General features: G+C 36.5%; 1 protein-coding gene across 1 annotated transcript; it reads left to right on the top strand.

Annotated features, from left to right (window-relative positions):
• The first annotated feature begins 1,073 nt into the window (after positions 1 to 1,073).
• On the top strand, positions 1,074 to 11,188 carry LOC136387130 (histone-lysine N-methyltransferase PRDM7-like). The gene is given in 4 exon segments (XM_066358188.1): positions 1,074 to 1,155; positions 2,872 to 3,143; positions 3,512 to 3,579; positions 11,005 to 11,188. Coding segments are annotated over 4 exon segments (606 nt in total).
• The last annotated feature ends 15,937 nt before the right edge of the window (positions 11,189 to 27,125 follow it).

Raw genomic sequence — 27,125 nt, 5'->3', positions numbered from 1 at the left:
TGTGACTCTGGACAAAGAGATGGCAGATAAACATTAGAAAATATAGTAATGTCTTTTAATATGTAAAGAGACATCTTTCTATCATTGTGTTGACTTATAAATTTTGTTTTCTCCAAAATGATGTATGGCTTGCAAATTGAACATGGTCCTATCATGTTAAAGGGCATATGACTATAACCAATAGTGGTAAAGGGCACCTAATTGCAATTTTTGCTTCTGTACTTCCTGCTTGCAAAACTATTAAAACTAGGTAAAACAAAGGGCCAGCGCTCTCCTTCAGATTTTTTTCAAAGTTGCCGCTGCTTGGCTAAGCTAGACTATAAAGCAGGGGTCCCCAAACTTTTTACACAAGGGGCCAGTTCATTGTCCCTCAGACTGTTGGAGGGCCAGACTATAAAAAAAAAACTATGAAAAAATCCCTATGCACACTGCACATATCTTATTTTAAAGTAAAAAATCAAAACGGGAACAAATACAATATTTAAAATAAAGAACAAGTAAATTTAAATCAACAAACTAACCAGTATTTCAATGGGAACTATGCTCCTCTCACTGACCACCAATGAAAGAGGTGCCTTTTCCAGAAGTGCGGTGGGGGCCGGGTAAATGGCTAGAGGGGGCTGCATGCAGCCCGTGGGCCGTAGTTTGGGGACCCCTGCTGTAAAGCTTTGGTGTGGAATCAACGGATTTTGTTCATGTCTTCAATGTTTTGAGTCTCTCTGGATTAGGCTTAACAGACCAAGCAGGGCGAGTGGAGGTTTCTGCTGGCTGCTGCACAAAGTCACATGGCTGTGTCTCCCCCTAGGACCCTGAAGCCTTCAGGGACATCCGCGCCTGCTTCTCCTGGGAGTTGTGGAGGGGTGGCTGCCTTGGGTGACTGGGAGAAGGCGCTCTGCCCCAACGTGGAGAAGAACCAGGACATCTGCTGCACACAGGTGACGCGGTGCAGAAACCAGGATGTGGGAACCACAGGTGGCAGGCCCCCCTGAGTGGGGACTGCTCCTTCAAGCGATTCTCTTTGGGGACCGGGATTTTGTTTCTCCCAAGGCCTCAGAGCCCCTCTAACCGCTTTTATGGTTCACCGCTGGCAGGACACCAAAACCCTGGCGGTGGACACTGAGGACTCACATGAAGAATGGACTAGGAGGCAACAAGGTGAGGGGCCACAGGCATGGCGCTGCCCTTTTGAAACTGACAATGGTCAGGTCCCAGTGTCTCAACAGCTAACAAGGGACAGAGCTTGCATTTAGCAAACAAGCGTGATGCAAAGAGTGCATTGTGCAGTAAGGGGCGATTTGCTATACTGCTTCCATGTGTAAATAATTACAAATATTTATAGATGTGTTAATGAGCAGGAATGGTACAGAAGTATGAAATTAGCACACAAGAAATAATATTCAGAGCACTTGCCATCACAAGAGGAGGGGGAAGGTCTGGCTGATGATCAGTGCTCCAGAACAGGGCTGTCTGGGCAGTGCCGGCCACATTGCACATGGAAAAGGATTAAACGTGGTGATTAAGGCAGCTTGGGTTGTGAGCCAGGGACCATTGTATCAGGCCCTGTGTCAGCCATCTCTTCAATATGTCTGGAAAACACTCTAAAAATTGGGTAAATGAAAATCATTTCTAGATTTCAGTTACTGTGAGTCCTCTAGAAATGCTAACAAGTATGGCCTAGGTATGTGGGGTGGACTTTGGATAGGCCTGGGTATAAACTACTAAATTCAGAGTGAATTTAAAACTGGAGATTTGGGCAAATCTTACAAATTCTCTGAGCTCTTGAATACTAATATGTAAGGTAAAGATACATGCATATACTCTTTGAAAGTGTTGAATTCAATTTATTTATTTGCATATGTATTTGTTCATATGTTAGGTAAGATGAGGGGAGATAGTGAGGCTGACTCTCATATGCACTCTTACAAGGATCTACCTGGTAACCCCAATTTCTGAATACTGAGCTGGGTTTTAGCTCCTCAGAATGATGTGCTCCAGCTAACCAAGGTTTCTCAGTGCCCAGGGCCAATGCTAGAACCAATTGAGCTGATGGCTGAAGAAAAGAAAGAAGGAGAGGGAGGGGTGGATAAGGAGATAGTTGCTTCTCTTATGTACCCTGACCGGAATCACACCCGGGACATAAAATGGGCAAACACTCTATCCACTGAGCCACAGTCTAGGGCAAATATTCAATATAAAATACTGACACTTTCATGTTGTCCAATAAACACACACCTGATACTAGTGACCATACCCTGTTGGTGTTGTATACTAGGCCTTTCCTCAATACCTTACATATACTGTGCCCTAAATATATATTTTATGAATAACTAAAAGTTGGGAAATTAAACCTCATAATGGGAAGATCTAGAAACAAAGTTTGAATTGACCATCTGTAGTCAGTGTAGAGACTTACTATTATAGAGAATTTCTGAGCCAATAGTTGACAAAAGAAAATATAAGAGTATAAAGAAGGATGAATGATAATTTGATGGGAGGACATTATGTGTTTCTTGACAAAATAGGGACTAACACTCCAGACTCCACCAAATTCACTCTTCTCCAACTTAGAACTCAGGAGAAAGGAGACTAAAGTAAAGATGTACAGCCTATGAGAAAGAAAAGGCCAAGTGCACCAAGAGGTCAGTGAGCCCCAGGACGATGACTACCTCTGTAAGTGACACTCACAAAGCATGTTATCTGTTCATGCAGTAATTTTATCTGATCATTTGGTCATTAGAGAATTCTTTTCCCCAATGGATCTACACTACAGAATTGAGGCTCAATGATGTGAGTGCCTGCACTCTCTCTGAATCTCTGTATGTCCAGGAACATGGACTAAACCTTCCCTAATCTATGTTGCCTCACCCCCAGATAGTGAGAACTGTCAGAACTTCTTCACTGACAGTTGTGATGTGCATGGGCCTCCTACATTTGTAAAAGACAGTGCAGTGGATAAGGGGCATCCGAACCACGCAGCCCTCACTCTTCCCCCTGGGTTGATAATCAGACCATCGGGCATTCCTGAAGCTGGTCCTGGAGTGTGGAATGAGGCATCTGCTCTGCCAGTGGGTCTGCACTTTGGCCCTTATAAGGGCCAGATTACAGAAGATGAAGAGGCAAGCAACAACAGATACTCCTGGCTGGTGAGAAGTATTTATCTCTTCACCTGTCTTGTGACTTTTCACATCCATCCCATAGCTTGGTGAGACCTGACCTTCTACATACTAGGACATGAATGGAGACAATCTGGTTAGCTCTGGGTACTGAGTTGATTTTGCAGACCATGGAGCTCCTGTTGAGAATCACAGGTTAAGTGGGAGCAATGTGGTACAGACACAAAGGAATGCCTCCTTGCAGCCCTGAGTGGACAGGTCAACTCAGATGTAATGAGTAAAGAAAGTATCATGTGGTCATGAGTGGCAATGCATGCAAGCTGAAAGAGCTTTGTTGACAGTAAAGAAATTACCTCCACATCCAAAAAAAGCTTTTATATTTTCTTCCTGAAATGCAGATCACCAAAGGGAAAAACTGCCATGAGTATGTGGATGGGAAGGATGAATCCTGGGCCAACTGGATGAGGTAAGGCCAAGAAGTTTCGAGGAGTCACGGAGAACACTCATCCCTCTCAGGCCCATACATCTTCCTTCTCATCATGCCTCCCTCAGTGGTCTCCCTCAATCCTCTGTTACTCTTTTTTCTCCTCTTGCTCTTTCAAAGCAAGAGGTATTTAGATGAAAAAAAGAGATAATAATATAGCATATGTCCTCAAAATATAAATCTCTATGCTAGACAAAATTAGGCAATGGAAAATTTTTTGAGAGCCTAGATTACACTATAATTGATCTAATGAACATTATTTAAGCAAGTCTTTACTATATTTCAGTTTAGAGGAAGGTATTCATTATTAAAACAGATTATATAATCCATCTACTTATGGAGGACAAATTGCAGACAGAGTAAAACAATTGATTTAAAAAATGTTTAACTATAATTTTCCTTGGGATATATTCTTATAAGTGGGATGGGTGGGTAAAAGGGCAGTTCCATTTCTAATTTTTTGAGGAATCTCCATACTGTTTTTTCCACAGTGGCTGCACAAGTCTGCTTTCCCACCAGCAGTGCAGGAGGATGCCCCTTTTTCCACATCTTTGCAAGCACTTATCGTGTGTTGTTTTGTTAATGAGTGCCATTCTGACTGGTGTGAAGTGGTATCTCATTGTGGATTTAATTTGCATTTCTTTAATGATTAGTGATGTTGAACATTTCTTTTATTTGTCTATTGGCCATCTGTATGTCCTATTTGGAAAAGTGTATATTTATTTCTTGTGCCCATTTTTTGATTGGATATTGTTTGTCTTTCTGTTGTTGAGTTTTACAAGTTGTTTATAAATTTTGCTTATTAATTCCTTATCAGATGTATTGTCAAATATGTTCTCCCATTGTGTAGTTTGTCTTTTTATTCTGTTCATATTGTCTTTAGCTGTGCAAAAGCATTTTAGTTTGATATAGTCCCATTTGTTTATCCTGTCTTTTATTTTATTTGCCTGTGGAGATAAATCAGCAAAGATATTGCTATGATAGATGTCGGTGAGCTTACTGCCTAAGTTTTCTTCTAGGATACTTATGGTTTCACAATTTAGATTTAAGTCTTTTATTCATTTTGAGTTTATTTTTGTGAATGGTGTAAGTTGGTGGTCTAGCTTTATTTTTTTACAACTAGCTGTCCAGTTTTCCCAATACCATTTGTTAAAGAGACTGTCTTTACTCCACTGTATGCTCTTACCTCCTTTGTCAAATATCAGTTGTCCATAAAAATGTGGGTTTATTTTTGAGTTCTCTGTTCTCTTCTATAGATCTATATGGCTGTTCTTATGCCAGTACCAAGCTGTTTTGGGTATAGTGGCCTTGTAGTATAACTTGATGTCAGAAAGTGTGATACCTCCCACTTTATTCTTCTTTCTCAAGATTGCTGAGGCTATTTGTCTTCTTTTTTGTTCCCATATAAATTTTTGGAATATGTGTTCTATATCTTTGAAGTATGTCATTGGTATTTTAATTGATATTGCATTGAATTTATAAATTGCTTTGGGTAATATAGACATTTTAATTATGTTTATTCTTCATAACCATGAGCACAGTATATGCTTCCACTTGTTTTTGTCTTTCTTGATTTCTTTTATCAATGTTTTATAATTTTCTGAGTACAAGTCTTTAACCTCCTTGGTTAAATTTACTCCTAGGTACTTTAGATTTTTGGTTATTATAGTGAAGGGGATTGTTTCCTTATTTTCTCTTTGTGACAGTTTATTGTTCATGTATAAAAATACCTCTGATTACTGTGTATTAATTTTATATCCTGCCACCTTGCTGAATTTATTAGGTCCAGTCGTTTTTTGACTGAGACTTTAGGTTTTTCTAATACAGTATCATATCATCTTCCAATAATGATAGTGTTACTTCTTTTCCAATTTGGATGCCTTTTATTTCTTCTCCTTTTCTGATAGCTGTAGCTAGGACTTCCAGTACTATGTTGAATAAGAGTTGTGAAAGGGGGCACCCCTGCCTTGTTCCTGGTTTTAGGGGAATTGCTTTTAATTTTTGTCCATTAATTATAATGTTGGCTGTGGGTTTGTCAGAAATGGCCTTTATCGTATTGAGGTATGTTCCCTGTATTCCCACTTTGCTAAGAGTTTTGATCATAAATGGCTGTTGGATTTTATCAAATGCTTTTTTTCATTAATTGAAATTATCATGTAGTTTTTCTCCTTCCTTTTTTTAATGTGGTGAATCACATTGATTTAAGAATGTTGTACCATCCTTGCCTCCCCAGAATAAATCCCACTTGATCATGATGTATGATTTTTTTCAGTATCGCTGGATCTGGTTTGCTAATATTTTATTGAGGATTTTAGCATCTAAATTCATCAGGTATATTGGTCTATAATTTTCTTTCTTTGTTTTGTCTTTGCCTGGTTTTGGAATCAGAATTATGCTCACCTCATACAAGAAACTTAGAAGTGTTTCTTCCTCCTGAATTTTTTGAAATAGCTTGAGAAGGAGGAGTTAGTTTTTCTTTGAATATTTGGTATAATTCACCAGTAAAGCCATCAGGCCCAGGAGTTTTGTTTTTTTTTTTAGAGCTGTTTGAAAACTATTTTGATCTCTTTTGTTGTAATCAGTGTTTTTAGGTTTTCTAATTCTTCCAGATTGATTTTTAGAAGATTATATATTTCAAGGAATTTGTCCATTTTACCTAGGTGGTTTAATATTTTGGCATACAGTTCTTCATAGTGTTTCCTTACAATATTTTATATTTCTGTTGTGTCAGTTGTTATTTCTCCACTCTCATTTCTAATTTTATTTATTTGAGTTTTCTCTCTTCCTTTCCTGGTGAGTCTTTTAAAGGTTCATCAGTCTTGTTTATCCTTTCAAAGAACCAGCTCTTGGTTTCATTGATCCTCTATATTGTTTCTGTAGCTTCTATGTCATTTATTTCTGCTCTGATCTTTATTATTTTCTTCCTTTTACTACCTCTGGGCCTTACTTGCTGTTCTTTTTCTAGTTCTTTTAGATGAAGGGTAAGGTGGTTTATTTAAGCTATTGCAAGTTTCTTAAGGAATGCCTTTAGTGCTGTGAACTTCCCTTTCAGTACTGCTTTGACTGTGTCCCATAAATTCTGAGTTGTTGTTTGCTCATTATCATTTGTTTCTAGGAATTTTTTTATTTATTCTTTGATTTCTATGTTAACCCATTCATTACTTAATAACATACTATTTAGTTTCCATGTGTTTGAGTATTTTTTAGTTTTTCTGTTGTGGTTGATTTCTAGTTTCATGCCATTGTGATCAGACAATGCTTGATATAATTTCAATGTTCTTAAATTTGTTGAAACTGCTTTTGTGTCCTAACATGTGGTCTATCTTAGAGAATGTACCATGAGCACTTGAAAAGAGTGTATATTCTGCTGCTTAGGGTGAAAGGTTCTCAAGATATCTATTAAATCAAGTTGATCTAGTGTGTCCTTTAAATCTGCTTTTTCTTTGTTAATTTTCTTTCTTGAGGATGTATCTAGTGATGTTAGTGGGTTATTGAAATCTCCTACTATTATAGCATTGCTGTTGATCTTGCCCTTCATATCCACCAAAGTCTACTTTATATACTTAGGTGCTCCTATTTAGATGCATAGATATTTATTATGGTTATATCTTCCTGTTGGATTGCTCCCTTTATCATTATGTAGTGACTTTCTTCATCTATTACTATAGTCTTTGTTTTAAAGTCCATTTTGTCTGATATTAGTATTGCTACCCCAGTTTTTTTTTTTTTCATTTCCATTTGCCTGAAATATTTTTTTTATCCTTTTACCTTCAGTCTATATGCATCTTTTGTTTTAAGGTGTGTCTCTTGTAGACAGCATATGTACAGGTCCTGTTTTCTTATCCATGCAGCTATCCTATGTCTTTTGATTGAATCATTTAATCCTTCTTCATTTAAGGTTACTATTGCTATGTAGTTGTTTATTGCCATTTTATTCTTTAAAGCTGTATTTTTCTTTTGCTCTTTTCTTTTCCCACTTTGATCTGATTACAACAGAACCCTTAACATTTCCTGCAGCACAGGATTGGTTGTAATAAATTCCTTGAATTTTTTTTTTGTTTGCTTCTTTTCTTTTTTGGTCTGGGAAGCTTTTTATTTCTTCTTCAATTTTAACTGAGAGTCTTGTTGGTTAAAGTAGTCTTGGTTGTAGTCTCTTGTTCTGCATTACTTTGAATATTTCTTGCCATTCCCTTCTGGCATCAAATAGTTCTGTTGAGAAGTTGGATTTTATTCTTATGGGTGCTCCTTTGTAGGTTAAAGTCTTTTTTTCTCTAGCAGCTTTTAATATTTTTCTCATTATCGCTTAGCTTTGGTATTTTATTTATGATGTGTCTTGGTGTAGGTCTTTTTGGGTTTCTCTTTAATGGAGTTCTCTTGATTTTTGAACTTGTGAAATATTTCTTGCATCAATTTAGGAAGATTTTTAGCTATGAGATTTTGTTGAATACAGTTTCTATCCCTTGTTCTTTCTCTTCTTATTTATGAACCCCTATAATGCAGATGTTATTTCTCTTCATGTTATCACAGAGCTCTCCTAGAGTTACCTCAGACTTTTTGAGTCTCTTTTTTCTGCTCTGCTTCCATGCCTTTATTTATCATGTTTTCTAACTTGCTGATTCAGTCCTTAGCTTCTTCCATTCTGCTTTTAATTTCTTTTATTGTGGTCTTTATTTCTGATATTGTATTTGTCAACTTTGACTGATTTTTTAAAAATATTTTTGTGTCCTTTTTTATACTTGTTATCTCTTTCTTTAGGTGTTTGCAAGGACCATCCATTGTTGTTCTAAGATTCTTAGCATCCTAACAATCATTATTCTAAACTCTTTATCCAGAAGTTTGGTTATTTCCATATCACACAATTTCTTTTCTGGAGATTTCTCCTGTAGTTTTATTTCGATTGCACTTTTCTGTCTTCTAATTATGTCTGTGTATTTGGGTGTGTTCTTTGTAGGGTTGTTTGAGTCTAGGTTTGGTGTTGTCGGCCTCTGACTTTTATTTGTGTTATTCCTAAGTCTTCTTGGGTTGTTATCATCTGTCGTTTGTAATCCACTGTCAGGTTTGGCTTTTCTAGTTGAGCCATTTTTGAAGTCTTGATTTGTTTGTTTTCTTTTGAGTTATCTCAGTGGTAGTCTTGTTTACTGATATCAGCAGTGGGCTTACTTGAAACTATCCAGGAATGTCATGGATGTAACCTGAAACTCTGAAGTACTGATCTGCCAGTTACTCTATCTGGAGTCAGGGTGTTTTCTCAGGTTCAGTAGGGAGGTGTATCTCAGATCTCTATGGAAATCTGGGTTACTGCCTCTCCTCCCCACTTCTTGTTTTCAGCTTTGTCTTCTTGCGTTGCTTGAAGCTGGAGAGATATATTGAAATGGGTGACCCAGAACCACTTTTTTTGTGTTATGTGCAAGAATAAACCTCTCCCCAAGCTATGGCCTACTCCAGTACTGGATGAGTCAGCTTCTCAGGTCCTCCCATGCATTCCTCTGCCAGTCTCTGTCTGTCACTCTCCTCCCTTTGTTTTTGAAATGTAAGCCAGCCCTTTCAACACACTTCATTCCCAGGTACCAGGCAAGTGGCTGTGAGCTATAGTTACTACTCTTTTCCTTGGAATGAGAACGCTTCTGTGCTCTCAGCCTCACAATCCCTTTGTTCCCTTAAGCAGGGGAGATTCACCATTTCTTGGTACTCCCTTCCAGGCACAGTGTGGCTTGTTCTGTGCTCCTTGGTTTTTAAAGCTGTTCTTGTAGTCCAGATTTGTTTTTTCACACTGATCTTAAATTAATTTGTAATCCAGTTCGGTGGTGTGAGCTCGGAGTCTTTGCATTTGCCTACTTTGCTGCTATCTTCAGGTCTCTCTAGGACAAATATTTCTTGATAAGCCAAACATTTCCTAAGCCCTTTTGATTCTGTTTGTTCAGTGCTCCTGTCATTCCCCAGGCACCAGGTGAAATAAAAAACTGCCATTCACCAATAAGCAAGGAACATGATAGCCTATTAACACCACACTAACCTTAATTTCCTATGATGATGAAAAAAATTTAAAAAATTTACTTCTTTTAAGTAAGAGGAAGGGAGATAGATTCTTTAATGTTCCCCAAACAGGATCCACCCAGCAACCCAAGTCTAAGGTTTATGCTCAGACTAGCTGAGTTATCCTCAGTGCTTGAGTTCAACACTTGAACCAACTAAATTATCAAGCTGGTGTTCGAACCAATCAAGCCACTGTCTGTGGGAAGGGAAGAGAGAGAGAAGGGAAAGAGAAGCAGATAGTTACTTTTCATTTGTGCCCTGACCAAATTTTGAACATGAGATGTCCACATGCCAGGCCAACACTTTATCCACTGGGAAAGCTAGCATGGGCCTGTTTTCTGAGGGCCACCTCTGTCTAGCATATAGGGTAAGAGCAGAGGTCCAATAGATGCCCAGAAGCCTGGAATGCAGTGCTTTGATCCCAGGTGAGATACTGGAAACCTTCCTGAGGGAGGTGGGATGATGGTGCTCTTCTTTCCTATAGGGTGGCTTATTCTTTAAATTTTTCTTTGTTAATTTTTGGAGAATACAGTTCAGTGGGAATCCTCTCAGAGATTACTTTATCTTCAAGTGAGAATGGATTATCTATTAGCTGGAGAGGGATGAAAGTTGGGCATGTAAGAAGTACGATTGGGGAACCTGGCTGGTTAGCTCAGTTGGTTAGAGCTCCAACCTGTAATACCAAGATTGAGCCCGGGTCAGGACACATACAAGAAATGACCAATGACTGCATGTCTAGATAGAACAATGAATAAATGCCTCACTTTCTCTTTTTTTTTTTTTTTTGGTCTTTTTTTTCTTCTCCTCTCCCTCTTCTTCTTATTCTTATTCCTCCTTTTTTGTCCTCAAAGAGAAATAAATTTTTAAAAAGTATGGCTAGAAAAATATTTTGAAAAAAACTTTTCATTGTATATAATATGGGCTGACACTGAATAAAATCAAGTATGAATATTTGATGTGAAGCTTGAGGAAAAACATATTGTCAGTTTATCATCTTTCAGAAACTATGATAGAAGCAATTTCTAGTTTGAGTCAGTGGTCTCTATAAAGAACTGTGCTAAAAGCTACATGTATAAAGGAAAAGTCAGCATTGTTCCACTCGTAGAAGGGGTGAAACAGCCCGTGATGCTACTTGACAGTCCCTCATCTTGCAATGCATAGAAAGGACCCTTGATATTTGCTTTCTGAATTTCTAAATAAGATATAGAACATAAACAGGAAACAGGAAAACAGACTGTAAAAAAACACTTTGTGGGAGACAGAGATTAGGTTGTCAACTTTATAATAATGACTCTTGGGACAAGTCTAAACAAAACATATGACCCAGGAAGCCTTATAAACATCTGTCCTGACCAAAATTTTCTCTTTCAGCAGAACCACAGGCAGAGATACACCCATGTTCTTCTTTCTCTCTGGCCTTCTCAAGTCAGAAATTCCTCAGTCAACGTGTGGAATGCAATCACTCCTCTGATATTCTCACAGGAACATCTAAGAGAAAACCCTTCCAATCAAAGGATCCCTACCCAGAGGATGCAAATCAGCAGCAGCAACATACTGATACACACAACAAGGATGAGAAAGCTGAAGTTCAAAAGGTCAAAGAGAAGTACAAACATTTTATTAAAAAAAAAAACAAGCCAAGGAGAATTTCAAGGGTCTTTTTCAAATCTACCAAAGGACACATGGGAAGCTCTAGTAAGCAAGAGAGAATGATACAGAAAGCACTGATCAGAGGCCAAAACAGGAATTCAGTGGACACAGAAAAACTGTCTGTTAGAGTAGTAATGTCAAAAAATGTAGCTATCAAGCATGGAGATTGGCCCTGGCTGGTTGGCTCAGTGGTAGAGCATCAGCCTGGTGTGCAGGAGACCCAGGTTCGATTCCCAGCCAGGGCACATAGGAGAAGTGCCCATTTGCTTCTCCCCCCTCCTTCCTCTCTGTCTCTCTCTTCCCCTCCCGCAGCCAAGGCTCCATTGGAGCAAAGATGGCCTGGGAACTGGAGAGCCCCACCGCCGCCTCCAGATGCATAGTTAGGCTAAGATTCAGCCTGCTGTGTGTGGAGCGACAGGGAAAGGCACTAGAGAAAGGGTGAAGTAACTAAAACTATAGAATAAAAACTAGTTTCAAATGTCCACCTAATGTCCAAAAGAGGTTTTGCCCATTTGGAAAATATAAAGTAGGAACATTAAAAATTAAAACTTTGCTTTAGAAAAATCTTAAAACAAAAAGAATTTAGAAATTAACAAACCATAGGTGTGGACCTTGCTAGTTAATTGGGAGTTTCTTAAATTAAATTGAAACTCCAGAAGGAATAATAAAAACATAAATAATAGAATTATAGGAAATAAAATTTAAAATAAGCCCTTCATGTGTTGGGGAATAATGGCTTGTTGACCTCTACTGGTGTAAAAAAAAATTCCAACACTCTCCCACAGGCAAAGGGGATGCTGAATCCTCTATAATCCTCCCAATTACACAGAAGGCATGAAGTTTATAAGGGAGACCCACTGCATTAGAAAAATTGTAAAAAAATTTTCAAGGAACTGTGGGAAAATCTAGAAACCTCATATAGGCTAAAACAACTCACTATTGGAAAAATAATTTTGTGAAAATTATATTTAGCTGCTCAAAGCAAGACAGTTAGTTTACAGGTGGTGAATTGATTCAATTCCTGCTTGGGAGAAGCCCCATTATCTTGCTAAGGAATTTGGCTATAAGCTGGGGGGGAAAAAAGAATAAATAAATAAATAAATAAATAAATAAATAAATAAATAAATAAATAATAAAAGCAACAGACTCTGCTTCCAGTTCTTGGAGTTGGCTTCCCCCTCAGGCATCCATCCCACCCCTCATAATTGATTTAATAGTTTAAATTACTGTAAGTAAAAATAAAAGTTAATATCTCATTGTCAACTAGATAATTTGTGCCAAAAATCACATGATATAAAAAATATTTCTTAGGCCCTGGCCAGTTGGCTCAGTGGTAGAGCATCGGCCTGGCGTGCGGGGGACCTGGGTTCGATTCTTGGCCAGGGCACACAGGAGAAGCGCCCATTTGCCTCTCCACCACCCCTCCTTCCTCTCGGTCTGTCTCTTCCCCTCCCGCAGCCGAGGCTCCATTGGAGTAAGGATGGCCTGGGCACTGGGGATGGCTCCTTGGCCTCTGCCTCAGGTGCTGGAGTGGCTATGGTCGCAGCAGAGTGATGCCCTGGAGGGTCAGAGCATCGCCCCCTGGTGGGCAGAGCATAGCCCCTGGTGGGCGTGCCGGGTGGATCCCGGTCGGGCGCATGCAGGATTCTGTCTGACTGTCTCTCCCCATTTCCAGTTTCAGAAAAATACAATATATATATATATATATACTTATGTTAAAATATATATATTATTTCAAAGGCCTTTTGTTAATTCTTTTATTTATTGTTTTATAGCCTTATAACCGTGATGGTGAACCTTTTTTTAAAAACTGCCCACTTTTGCAGTGCTGGTCAACCTGGTCCCTCCCACCCACTAGTGGGCATTCCAGTTTTCATAGTGGAAAAATTGCAGTGCCATTTAGTTGCTCCACTACCGCCCACCATAAAAGCTAAAACGTCCACTATTGGGCAGGAGAAACCAGGTTGACCAGCACTTCAAAAGTGGGTGGTTTTTATAAAAAGGTTTGCCATTATGGCCTCATAATATTGAAATATTAGTTTAAATATTAAAAATTATTAATAATGCCTTTTCATATGTTTATTTTATTATCATTTTAAAACAATATTGTTCAATGCTATGTAATATAAAAAAAGATATCATATCCTAAAACTTCTACAAATCTATTTTATCATACTTTTGTTAAAATTTCTTTAATTATTAATGTACTGAGTTATTCAGCAGTGAAGACACTCTGGAATTCAATAAAAACCGAAATTCTGTTTTTAATGATTTAATCAGCCTAATAATGCTTCTTTTATCTTTTCCAAGAATTTATATAAACAAAAAAAGGGCTCTCAAGCCCCTCAGCAAAATCTTAGATGCATGGCTTTTAAGGTTTATAATGACCAAGATAGAAACAGAAAAGGAAAATAGAGCCCAAAAGAGATCAGAAAAATACCAGCTCTTGGCATATACTCTTAAATGCTCCAGATCCCCCTGGGGGCTTCATAGAATTCCCTCAGGGCCCTGCTTCAAGAGTGAAAAAAAAGTCATGCTGAGTTTTGCCAGGCTTCTTGACCCCACTGGGGACACGCCTTTTCAGTGAAAGAAAAAGGGACACAAAAAGGTAAGATACCCCCTTGCTCCATGGAGGGAGGGTTCAGTCTCTTCCAACCCTTTCCAGCTTCCTATGACCTGACCTTACCCAGGTTGCTGAGACTTGCCACTGAAAGCTAAAATGTGCCTAAGGCCATTGGTCTCATCTTACGACATCGTTTACAGGCCTAACATATTTCTTATAAGTAGAAGGTAAAACTGATCTCATTTCTTATAATCACAAAGGCCATTTACTATGCCTTGCCTAAATATTTGAGTTTTATTTATCCCTTGAAGATCTTTACTGGAGGTAATAACAGTCTGATTTTTGTTGCTTTATTTAATGTATAATGTCTCCTTTATTTCTCTTGTCTCAATTCCCCATGCCTATTTTAGGCTGGGACCTGCTTCTAATTCCAGCTATAAACATTGGTCATTAGGACTTAGACTCTATCTCTAAAGTGTAGAATGTAACCACAACTCCAATGCCTCAATGTCTCGTGGACTTATTCTGAATGTGTGTAACTCCTGCTCATTTAGGACATTTCTCCTTTAGGACATTTCTCAGACTGAAATAGAAATTAGATTACTTTTGTAAATAATATAAAACAACAATAATGTCAACGTAAACTTAGTAAAATTACATTAACATATTAAGAACATTTATGACTATAAAATTTTATTTTAAATCCTATTATATTAACTAAAATTTTATTATTATTTTATAATCTAATAGACTTTAGTCACTTTGTTGTAATAAAACACTTGTTATATTTGTTAACATTAGCTATTTGAATTTTATTATTAATTTTATATTCTTCCAGTCTGCCTCAAAATCGGAACATAGTAATTCAAATGAATAGATGCCATCCAAAACCAGTGGAGTTTTAGGACTCCTATTGACAAAGGTTTATTCAAAACTAATTAGAAAAAATTTAAAAACAAAAAAGAAAGGAATTTTCTCAAGTACCCAAAAGTTCAGGGCAAATAAATTACATAAATCAAATAGTAAAAAATAATAATAATAACCACCCCTTAAAAACTTGCAGGATTTACAGGTTACTATGCAAACAGTTCAAAACACTGTACAAGAGATACTTCCAGCATTACCAGGAGATCAAGTACATCACCCAAGGACTAACACCCATGTGGACAGGTCCACACACCTTGATCCTGACCAGTACCACTGCTGCTAAGGTAGAAAAATGGCATGCCTTACTCCAACCACAAACCGGATGCTGGTTGGTCTAAGTACAACAAATGTATAAAAAAAATTCACTAAGGACTCTTTTCATCAGACTTTGGAAAAAGGGAAACTAGGGTAAAAATATGTCAACTCAATTGTCACTAAAGAAATTTAAAAAATTTAAAATAAAAATTCTGACTAAAAATAAATTATTATAAAAACCAAGTTTTATACATTACAAAAAAATTACACAATCTATAAAAATTAATATTTGTTTCTTTAATAAATTATCTTGTGGCCCTGGCTGGTTGGCTCAGTGGTAGAGCATCGGCCTGGCATGCAGAAGTCCCGGGTTCGATTCCTGGCCAGGGCACACAGGAGAAGCGCCCATTGCTTCTCCACACCTACCCCTCTCCTTTCTCTCTGTCTCTGTTTTCCCCTCCCACAGCTGAGGCTCCATTAGAGCAAAGTTGCCTGAGTGCTGAGGATGGTTCTATGGCCTCTACCTCAGGAACTAGAATGGCTCTGGTTGCAACAAAGCAATGGCCCAGATGGGTGAAGCATCACCCCCTTGTGGGCATGCTGTGTGGATCCCGGTTGGACGCATGGGGGAGTCTGTCTGACTGCCTTTCCGTTTCCAACTTTAGAAAAATACAAAAATAATTAATTAATTAATTAATTAACTGGATGCTGGTTGGTCTAAGTACAATGAATGTATAAAAAAAACTCACTAAGGATTCCCTTTTTAATCAGACTTTGGGAAAAGGGAAACTAGGGTAAAAAAAAAGTCAACTCAATTGTCAATAAAGGTTAAAAAATTTAAAATAAAAAATTCTGACTAAAAGTAAATTATTACAAAAACCAAAAGTTTTATATATGTTACAAAAAATTATACAATCTATAAAAAATAATCAATATTTGTTTCTTTAATAAATTATATTACAATTAATGCTGTCTGCTAAATATCTGTTACATGTTATAAGATAATATTCCTAAACAACAGCCTTATGCTCTTCAACAAATTAAGTCAAAGATTTGACTTAGAAAATAAAACCAGTGGGGACTGTTGCAAAACACCAAAACCTACAAAATTAATGTTAATATTTTAGGAAGCTTAAAGTCATTTCATTAATTTGGGCTAGGCATACAGAGACTTTGTAAATAATCTCTATACTTATATGATTAGCATAAAACTAAGATGGCTGATGGCTTTATGTCATAACTGCAAAGAGGAAGGAGACTTGGATTCTCTGACTTTCCCACATCCCTATGGGGAAATGAGTAAATACCTAGCCAGGTGCAGAATAAAAAAATAAAAATAAACCTTTTCTTATATTAACAGGCCATTTACAGGCATTTGTTCCCATGAATACTACCTCTCCCCTCCTGATTTAGTATGTAAAATAACATTTTTACCATTGTGTTTCCTTGTAAATTTTAATATATTAAAATATCTTTTTATAAACCCTATAGATGAATGTTATAAACTTACGAATGAATTGTGTCCCATCCCCACTTTATTCTTTTCTCAAACCTGTATAGGTGAAAACAAAGCTTATATCATAATATTAGGCTTTTTACTTGCCCATGTATACTTAAGTGTATATAACCAGCCCCTAAAATATTATAGACACATAGAATTTGGACTGCTGCCCCATGTAGGCTATATGCGGCTGACATATTTAAGAAATTTCCTCCTTTAATAAAACTCTTCAAAATTTATCTGTACTTGGTGTCTCTACAAAAGCCCACAAAGTTGTGGATTAAGTACTTTATAACATACCCTCCCTAAAACCTATTTAACATACCACTTTACTTAGAACAATTCCTCTTGAAAGACAACTAAGAAAACATTAAACAGCTTCTGCATAATAAGCAAGAGAGAGACAAAGAGAGAGAGAGAGAGAGCATAGAGAAGGCTGAGGAACCATGAGAGCTCTGCAGGAGCTGAAGGAACAGCTCAGAACCTAAGAGACCAGTGCCTTGAACCGGAATCAATCCTATGACATTACTGTATGAGTGTGGTGCTCTAACTAGTGAGATCTCTGGGGTAAGAAAGCCATTGTCTCTAGGGGGACAAATTTACTAGAGACAACCTGAGGCAAATAAAAAATAAAATAATAATCTAGTCTGCTGTGGTGACAACACCGGAAGATTTTCTAGGCTCTTGACAGTCAGGGACAAATAGAATCAGTATTTCTGATTGTTGAGCACGAAATGACACCTTTCTTAACATGCCCTTTTTCTTTTTTTTAAAATTTATTTATTAAATTTAATGCAGTGATATTGATAAATCAGGGTACATATGTTGAGAGAAAACATCTCTAGATTATTTTGACATTTGATAGTGCTGTATAACCCTCCCCAAAGTTAAATTGTCTTCTGTCACCTCCTATCTGGTTTTCTTTGTGCCCCTCCCCTTCCCCAACCCCTCTCTCCTTCTTCACCCCCTCCTCCCTCCCCCCTCCCCCACCCCTGTTGCCACCACATTCTTGTTCATGTCTCTGAGTCTCATTTTTATGTCCCTTCTATGTATGGATTCATGTAGTTTTTACTTTTTTTTTCCTGATTTACTTATTTCACTCCATATAATGTTATCAAGGTCCATCCATGTTATTGTAAAGGATCCAATGTCATCATTTCTTATGGCTGAGTATTACTCCATAGTATATATGTACCAAAGCTTTTTAATCCACTCGTCCTCTGATGGACACTTGGGTTATTTCCAGATCTTTGCTATTGTGAACAATGCTGCCACAAACATGGGGGTACATTTCTCCTTTTCGAGCTGTTCTATGGTGTCCTTGGGGTATATTCCTAAATGTGGGATAGCTGGGTCAAAAGGTAGTTCGATTTTCAGTTTTTGTTTTTTTTAGAGGAATCTCCATACTGTTTTCCACAGAGGCTGCACCAGTCTGCATTCCCACCAGCAGTGTAGGAGGGTTCCCTTTTCTCCACATCCTCTCCAGCACTTATTCTGTGTTGTTTTCTTGATGAGCGCCATTTTGACAGGTGTGAGGTGATATCTCATTGTGGTTTTAATTTGCATTTCTCTAATGATTAGTGATGATAAGAATTTTTTCATATGCCTGTTGGCCATCTGTATGTCCTCTTTGGAGAAGTGTCTATTCATCTTTTTTGCCCATTTTTGGATTGGATTGTTTGTCTTACTGCTGTTGAGATTTACGAGTTCTTTATAAATTTTGGTTATTAACCCCTTATCAGATGTATTGACAAATATGTTCTCCCAATGTGTAGTTTGTCTCTTTATTCTGTTCTTCTTGTCTTTAGCTGTGCAACAGCTTTTTAGTTTGAAAAGCTATCACCTATAAAGGAGCACCCATAAGGATGACATCTGACTTCTCAACAGAGACACTTGAGGCCATAAAGAAATGGCAAGAAATATTCAAAATAATGCAGAACAAGAACCTACAACCAAGACTACTTTATCCAGCAAGGCTATCATTTAAAATCGAAGGAGAAATAAAAAGCTTCCCAGATAAAAAACAACTCAAGGAATTCATTACAACCAAACCAATGCTGCAGAAAATGTTAAGGGGCCTGGTGTAAACAGATCAAATTGGGAAAAGAATACAGCAAAAAAAAAAAAAAAAAAAGAAATACACCTTTAAAGAAAAAATGGCAATAAACAACTACATATCAATAATAACCTTAAATGTAAATGGATTAAATGATCCAATCAAAAGACATAGGGTAGCTGCGTGGATAAGAAAACAGGACCCATACATACATTGTTTACAAGAGACACACCTTAGAACAAAAGACACACATAGATTGAAGGTACAAGGATGGAAAAAAAATGTTTCATTCAAACGGAAATGAAAAAAAAGCTGGGGTAGCAATATTTATATCAGACAAATTGGACTTTAAAACAAAGGATATAGTAAGAGATAAAGAAGGCCACTACATAATGATAAAGGGAGTAATCCAACAGGAAGATATAACTATTATAAATATCTATGCATCTAATATAGGAGCACCTAAATATATAAAGCAGACTTTGATGTATTTAAAGGGCGAGATCAACAGAAATACTATAATAGTAGGGGATTTCAATACCACACTAACATCCTCAAGAAAGAAAATTAACAAAGAAACAGCAGACTTATTGGACATACTAGATCAACTCGATTAAATAGATATCTTCAGAACCTTTCACCCTAAAGCAGCAGAATATACATTCTTTTCAAGTGCTCATGGTACATTCTCTAGGATAGACCATATGTTAGGGCACAAAAGTGCTCTCAACAAATTTAAGAAGACTGAAATCATATAAGCACTTTCTCCGATCACAATGGCATGAAACTAGAAATGAATCACAACAGAAAAGCTCAAAAATTCTCAAACACATGGAAACTAAATAGCAGGTTGTTAAATAATGAATGGATTGAGAATGAGATCAAAGAAGAAATAAAAAAATTCCTAGAAATGAATGACAATGAGCATACAACAACTCAAAATTTACGGGACACAGTAAAAGCAGTGCTGAGAGGGAAGTTCATAGAACTACAGGCACACTTTCAGAAGCTAGAAAAAGCTCAAATAAACAACTTAACCCTGCATCTAAAAGAATTAGAAAAAGAACAGCAAGTAAAGCCCAAATGTAGTAGAAGGAAGGAAATAATAAAGATCAGAGCAGAAATAAATGACAGAGGCTAAAGAAACAATACAGAAGATCAATGAAACTGGGAGCTGGTTCTTTGAAAAGTTAAACAAGATTGATGAACCGTTAACTAGACTGACCAAGAAAAAGAGAGAGAGAGGACTCAAATAAATAAAATTAGAAATGAGAGAGGAGAAATAACAACTGACATAACAGAAATACAAAATACTGTAAGAAAATACTATGAAGAACTGTATGCCAAAAAACTAGACAACCTAGATGAAATGGACAAATTCCTTGAAACATACAATCTTCAAAAAATCAATTTGGAAGAATCAGAAAACCTAAACAGACCAATTACAACAAAGAAGATCGAAACAGTTATCAAAAACTCCCCACAAAGAAAAGTCCAGGGCCCAATGGCTTCACAACAGAATTCTACCAAATATTCAAAGAACTAACTCCTATCCTTCTCAAACTATTTCAAAAAATTCAAGAGGAAGGAAGACTTCCAAGTTCCTTTTATGAGGTGAGCATAATTCTGATTCCAAAACCAGGCAAAGACAAGACAAAGAAAGAAAATTATAGGCCAATATCTCTGATGAATATAGATGCTAAAATCTTCAACAAAATGTTAGCAAACCAGATAAAACAATATATGGAAAAAACCATACACCATGATCAAGTGGGATTTATTCTGGGGAGGCAAGGATGGTACAATATTCGTAAATTAATCAATGTGATTCATCACATAAAGAAAAAGAAGGAGAAATCCATATGATAATTTCAATAGATGCAGAAAAAGCATTTGATAAAATCCAGCAACCATTCATGATTAAAACTCTCAGCAAACTGGGAATACAGGGAACATACCTCAACATGATAAAAGCCATCTATGAGAAATCCACAGCCAACATCATACTCAATGGGAAAAAATTAAAAGCAATACCCTTAAAATCAGGAACAGGGCAGGGGTGCCCCTTTCACCACTCTTATTTAACATGGTTCTGGAAGTCCTAGCCACAGCTATCAGACAAGAAGAAAAAATAAAAGGAATTTAAGTGGGAAAAGAAGAAGTAAAACTATCATTATTTGCAGATGATATGATATTGTATATAGAGAACCCTAAAGTCTCAGTCAAAAAGCTACTGGACCTCATAAATGAATTCAGCAAAGTGGCAGGATATAAAATCAATACTCAGAAATCAAAGGCATTTTTATACACCAACAATGAACAGTCAGAAAGAGAAATTAAGCAAACAATCCCCTTCACAATTAAAACCAAAAAAAAAAAAAAAGTACCTAGAAATAAACTTAACCAAGGAGACTAAAGAGTTGCAACATGCACTTTTTCTTTTGCGTGGTAGCAGTCCAGACTGAGAAACCTCCTGAGCTTTGGTTTTCAGAATTTATCTGAGCCTGGGTCAGCAAATACAAGTTGTTCTTTTGGTCACAGAACATCTCCCAGGGTATTTATTGCATCACTTGTAAATTTTCTCAGTTTTACAGCTGAGATCACGCATTCCTGAAGAACCGAGACTTATGTCTCAGCTCTGACTTCTGAGAAACTGATATACTAAACCATGCCACGATCAATCACAACTGGGACCAAAGGTATTGCACTACCAAATGCAGTGTTTGTCACAACATATAATTTTTCTACGTATATTTTTCTTCGTCTTTCTACTCCATTACTGTGTAATATCCATAAAGACAGAAATTTAGTCTGTCCTATTCACAACTGGCAACCAGTGTCGAGCACAGTGCCTGGAATATAATAAAAATTCAGTAAGTTTTTACTGGAAGAGTGAATAAATAATTATTTGCATACATACACAAATATCCACAAATGACAGACACTATTGAATCAGAGAGGTACGCTCACGTGCAATGCACATCTATGCACACATTGGGTACACACACCCAATGTACCTGAGTACATATACATAGAGAAATATAAATGGCACACAAAGAATATGGAAAGAAAATGGCTAAAGTTAACAGTTGATATCTATGTATGAAAATTTGTTGTTTTCTTTTTCTTATCATTTTTTTTTACATTTCTGCAATAAGAATACCGTTTTTATTCTAAAAAGCTGTTAAAATTCTAAATACTTGTCAAATCAAAGCACATCATAATTTACAATACATTAAGTAGATTTAAATAAAAAATGTTCAAAAGACAGATGTAAAAATAGTAGAATGGGAAGTGAATGAGTTCAGGGACAGGAGCTCTTAACACAGTGCCTGGTATATGAAGGGCACTTTCAAAGGCTTTAAGAAAGCATGGCTGGAAGAAAAAAAGAAAAACAAGATGAAACGATAGATTCCCAGAAAAAAACCCACTAAGGATACAGAAAAACTTCACAGAAGTGGCTAATTGGAATCAGTGGTTGTAGACAATCTTTTCTACCAAACCTTTCCTTTGGACATATACTGAAGCGTGATTCCCAAGATGCAAATGAGGTGGCAGCAGAGAAGCACATGTAACAGAGACCTATATTTTATGTGCTATGGAGCAAGTTCCAGCAAACTTCAGAAGATTGAAATGATATGAAGTGTATCTCTTGCTTACACTACAGATAACATTGAAACAGGTAGCAAACAGTAACTAGAACTCCCTTATATTTACAAGTTATGAAAGTATCTTCTAGATAGCCTTCAATTCAACATTGATAGGTAACGGATAACACCCAACTGCTGTGTTTTTCCAGGAGAACTGCTCTGAGCTGTTATTTCCAAGGTGCACAGGAGGTGACAGCAGGGAAGCGTTCTTGGAAAACATTTTCCACAGATAATCCTGTATGTTCTTTCAAACAAGTTTCAACTACCTCTAATCTTTGAAGTGATATAAAGCATGTTTCTTGTCGTCATTACACTTAATATAGTAAACAGTAATAGAAATTAACTAAAATGCATTTCTTTAAAGGTAAGGAAATTCACTCCTGAATAACCCCCCCCCTCAAAATAACAATTCAAGCTGCAAAATACATTAAAATTAATGAAAATAAAACTACATAAGGAAATCTATAAAAAAATGAAGTGATGAATACATTTTAGAAGACTAAAACCTGAAAATACACAGGCTTTCCACCCATACTAACAACAATCAGGATACTAAATAAAATCCAGAGAATGTAAAAGAAACAAAATGTTCACAGACTGACAAGGCAGTGGTGCAGTGGGTAGAGCATTTGACTGGAATGCACAGTACCCAGATTTGAGATAATAAATTGGCCAGCTTCAGCATGGGCTCATCTCGTTTTAGCAAAGCTCAACAGCTTGATCCGAATTTCACTGTCTCGAGCAAGGGGTCACGCAATCAGTTGTAGCACCCTGGTCAAGGCACATATGAGAGAGCAGTCAATGAAAAACTAAGGTGTCCTTACAAAAAAATGATGACTGATCTGTGACCTGGCACATAATAAAAAATTTTCTCCATTCTTGTCTCTCTGTCCCTATCTATCCCTCTCTCTCACTGTCTCTATGACTCTGCAAAAAAGAAAAAAAGGAAAGAAAAAAATGTTCACAGAGACATTTGGAGTTTGTATCCATATTTTCCTATGTATAAAACTCATCAATTTAAAAAATGTAGGGTTTAAAACCTGGTTGCATCTTATACAGTTGTTGTTGTGTTTTTACTTGCAGTTGCTGTTTCTTCACATTTTACTTGCATTTTCTTTCTTATAATTTTCTCAAATTTTGTGCCCCAATATTAAGGTGCTACTTATAAAGGGAGGCTACTTATACATTGGGAGATATGGTACTTTACAACCTTACCACTTATTTCCACTTTGGGTGAGATTTAAAAAAAAATAATTCATTCCTCTAAGCAATTTAAGCTGCAAAAACACCAAAGAAAATCCATTTTCATTTCTCTTTTATTTAGTTATTAATGTTAGAGGGAAGAAGAGGGGATAAAACAGACACACAGATAGTCAGAAACATCAATGTGTTTCTGTATGTGCCTAGACAAAGGACCAAACTTATGACACTAGTGTATGTGTCTGATGCTCTATCTACTGAGCTCTCTTTATAGCAAGCCATTTTATATAGGGGTAAAAATTACTAGAGAAAAACAGAGGTAATTAAAAATAAAACAATAATCTAGTCTGCTGTGGTGAAAACACCAGAAGACATTTCTTTGCTCTAGACTGCTAGGGGCATAAAAAATATTTCTGATTGTTTACCATGATGTGACCCCTTTCCAAACATGTACTTTTTTTGTGCTTTTGCAGCAGTTCAGACTGAGAGACCTCCTAAGCTATGGACATCAGAATTTATCTGAGCCTGGGTCACCACTTACAAGCTATGTTCTTTTGCTCACTAAACACCTCCCAGGGTCTTTGTTTCAGCGCTTGAGAAATTTCTCAGTTTTATAGCTGAGAACACGCATTGTTGAAGAACTGAGACTTAGGTCTCAGCTCTGCCTTTCGAGAAACTGATATACTGAACATCGCCATGATCAATGGAAACTGGGATCAATACATTGCACTACTATCTCCAGTGTTTGTCAGAACTTATAATTATTTTATTTATGTACATTTTTTTCCTCTGTCTACAGCATGACAGTGTATTATTCATATAGACAGTCTGTCTCTTTCACTATAGGCAACCAGTGTAGAGCACAGTGCCTGTAACATAATAGAAATACAAAAAGTGTTTAATGAATGAAAGAATAAATAGTAATTTGAATGCATACACAGGTATCCACAAATGAGAGAAACTGTGGACCCAGAGAAATATGCCCATATGAAATGCACATCTATACACACAGATGTATGCACACCCAATGTACCTTAGTATGTACAGATATAGAAATATAATAGGTATTATAAGAATATGGAAAGATAATGTCATAATATTAACAGTAGTTATCTCTGGATAAAAATTTGTTGTGTTGTCTTTGTTCTTCTTTTTCTAGTTCCTTAAGATGTGAAGTTAAGTGATTCACTTGGGCTCTCTCTTGTTCATATATGCCTGAAGTGATATGAACTTCCCTCTTATCACTGCTTTTGCTGCATCCCATAGATTCTGATATGTCGAGTTGTCATTTTCATTTGTCTGTATATATCTTTTGATCTCTGCACTTATTTCTTCCTTGACCCATTCATTCTTTAAAAGTATGTTGTTTAGTTTCCACATTTTTGTGGGATTTTTTCCCTCTTTTTTTCAGTTGAATTCTAGTTTCAAGGTTTTATGATAAGAAAATATGCTTGGAAAAACTTTGATTTTTCTGAATTTGCTGATGTTGTTTTTGTGGCCCAACATATGGTCAATTCTTGAGAATGATCCATGTACATTGGAGAAAAATGTATACTCAGTCACTTTGGGATGAAATGTCCTGTAGATGTCTATCATATCCAGGTGCTCTAGTGTTTTGTTTAAGGCCACTATGTCTTTGTTGATTCTCTGTTTGGATGACCGATCTAGAGCCATCAGCAGTGTATTGAGGTCTCCAAGTATGATTGTATTTTTGTCAGTTTTTGTTTTAAGGTCAATAAGTAGCTGTCTTATATATTTTGTTGCTCCTTGGTTTGGTGCATATATATTAAAAATTGTTATGTCTTCTGATTCAGTGTCCCCTTAGCCATTATGAAATGGCCATTTTTGTCTCTGAGTATTTTTTTGTCTTGTAGTCAGCATTATCAGATATGAGTATTGCTACGCCTGCTTTTTTGTGGAAGTTATTTCCTTGCAGTATTGTTTTCCAGCCTTTCACTTTGAATTTGTTTTTATCCTTGTAACTTAAATGAGTTTCTTGTAGGCAGCATACAGTTGGATTTTCTTTTTTGATCCATTCTGCTACTCTGTGCCTTTTTATTGGTGAGTGTAATCCATTTACATTTAGTGTAATTATTGACACTTGTGAGTTCCTTATTGACATTTTATATATTGCTTTCTGTTAGTTTTGTGTCTTGTTTGATCCTTCTCTTTCGTTTTTCTATCTTTTGTTTTTATTTGGTTGTGTCCATACATCTTTCCTCTGTTGCTATCTTTTTAAATCATGTGCATCTGTGGTGGTTTTTTCAGTGGTGGTTACCATTAAGTAATGGAAAGGGTTCCTACCCTGTTCATTGTAGCGAACTATTTTGTGAGTACTTTTGCACTCCATTGCCGTTTGCTACTGTAAATCTCCATCCTCTCCCCCCTTTTTTTGTTGTCACAGTTTAAAGTTGGTTTTGTTATGTTCTTCTTGGAGCTTTTACTTGTGGCTTTTTTTTTGTTTTTGTTTTTTTTTTTTGTTTTTTTTTTATTCTTTGTATCCGATTGGAGAACCCCCTTTAGTATTTCCTGGAGTGGGGATTTTCTGGTGATAAATTCTCTCATCTTTTCTGTATCTGTGAATGTTTTTATCTCTCCTTCATATTTGAAGGATAGCTTTGATGGGTATAGTATTCGTGGCTGAAAGTTTCTCTCTTTCAAGACTTTAAATATTGGGGTCCACTCTCTTCTAGCTTGTAGAGTTTTTGTTGAGAAATCTGATGATAATCAAATGGGCCTTCCTTTATATGTTGTATTCTTCTTTTCCCTGGCTGCCTTGAGAATTTTTTCTTTGCAGTTGGTTTGTGCCAATTTCATTATGATGTGCCTTGAAGTAGGTTTGTTGGGGTTAAGAAAACTTGGAGTTCTGTTTGCTTCTAGAATTTGATGTTTTAGTTATTTCCACAGGCTTGGGAAGTTCTCATCTTTTATATGTTTGAGTATGTTCTCCATTCCATTTTCTCTCTCTTCTCCCTCTGATATACCTATTATTTTTATGTTATTCTTTTTGATGGAGTCAGATAATTCTTGTAGGGCTATCTCATTTTTTAAAATTTTTAGTCTCTTTCTTCTTCTCTCTGTTGTGCCTCAAGTTGCTTGTCTTCTATTTCACTAATCCTCTCTTCTATCTGGCTTGATCTATTAGCTAAGCTTGTAACCTTGTTTTTCAGCTCGTGAATTGCGTTTTTCATCTCTGTTTGATTTGTTTTTATAGTTTCAGTTTCCTTGGAGATATACTGTTAGTGTTCATCGAGTTGTTTTCTGAGCTCCCTAAATTGCCTTTCTGTGTTTTCTTGTATATCTCTGAGTATTTTTAGGATTTCTATTTTAAATACTTTGTCGTTTAACTCCAAGGTTTCCAGTATCTTAAATTTTTTCTCCATAGATTTTTTCTCATCTCTCTGTGTTACCACTCTTTCTTTTGTATCCATGATATTCTATTTTATTTTCTTTAATGGCATCTGAGGGTGGTTTTGTTGATAGTATTAATGATATTTTATAAGGAATAAAAAGTTAAAAAAATAAAAATAGAAATAAAAATTGAGGTTTTTTAAAAAAATAATCATTAAATAAAGAAAAATAAAATATGACAAAAATTTGAGAAAAAAGGGAATTATTCCTTCCCCTCCTTTTTTCCTCTCCTCTCCTCTCCTCTCTTTCTTGAGAAAATCTTGTGGTGAACTGTGAATTATA

The sequence above is a fragment of the Saccopteryx leptura genome, unplaced genomic scaffold (genome assembly GCF_036850995.1).
Source record: "Saccopteryx leptura isolate mSacLep1 unplaced genomic scaffold, mSacLep1_pri_phased_curated manual_scaffold_98, whole genome shotgun sequence".
Lineage (NCBI taxonomy): Eukaryota > Metazoa > Chordata > Mammalia > Chiroptera > Emballonuridae > Saccopteryx > Saccopteryx leptura.
Note: the sequence above shows the minus strand (reverse complement) of the source record. Positions and strands in the feature narration are given on the sequence as shown.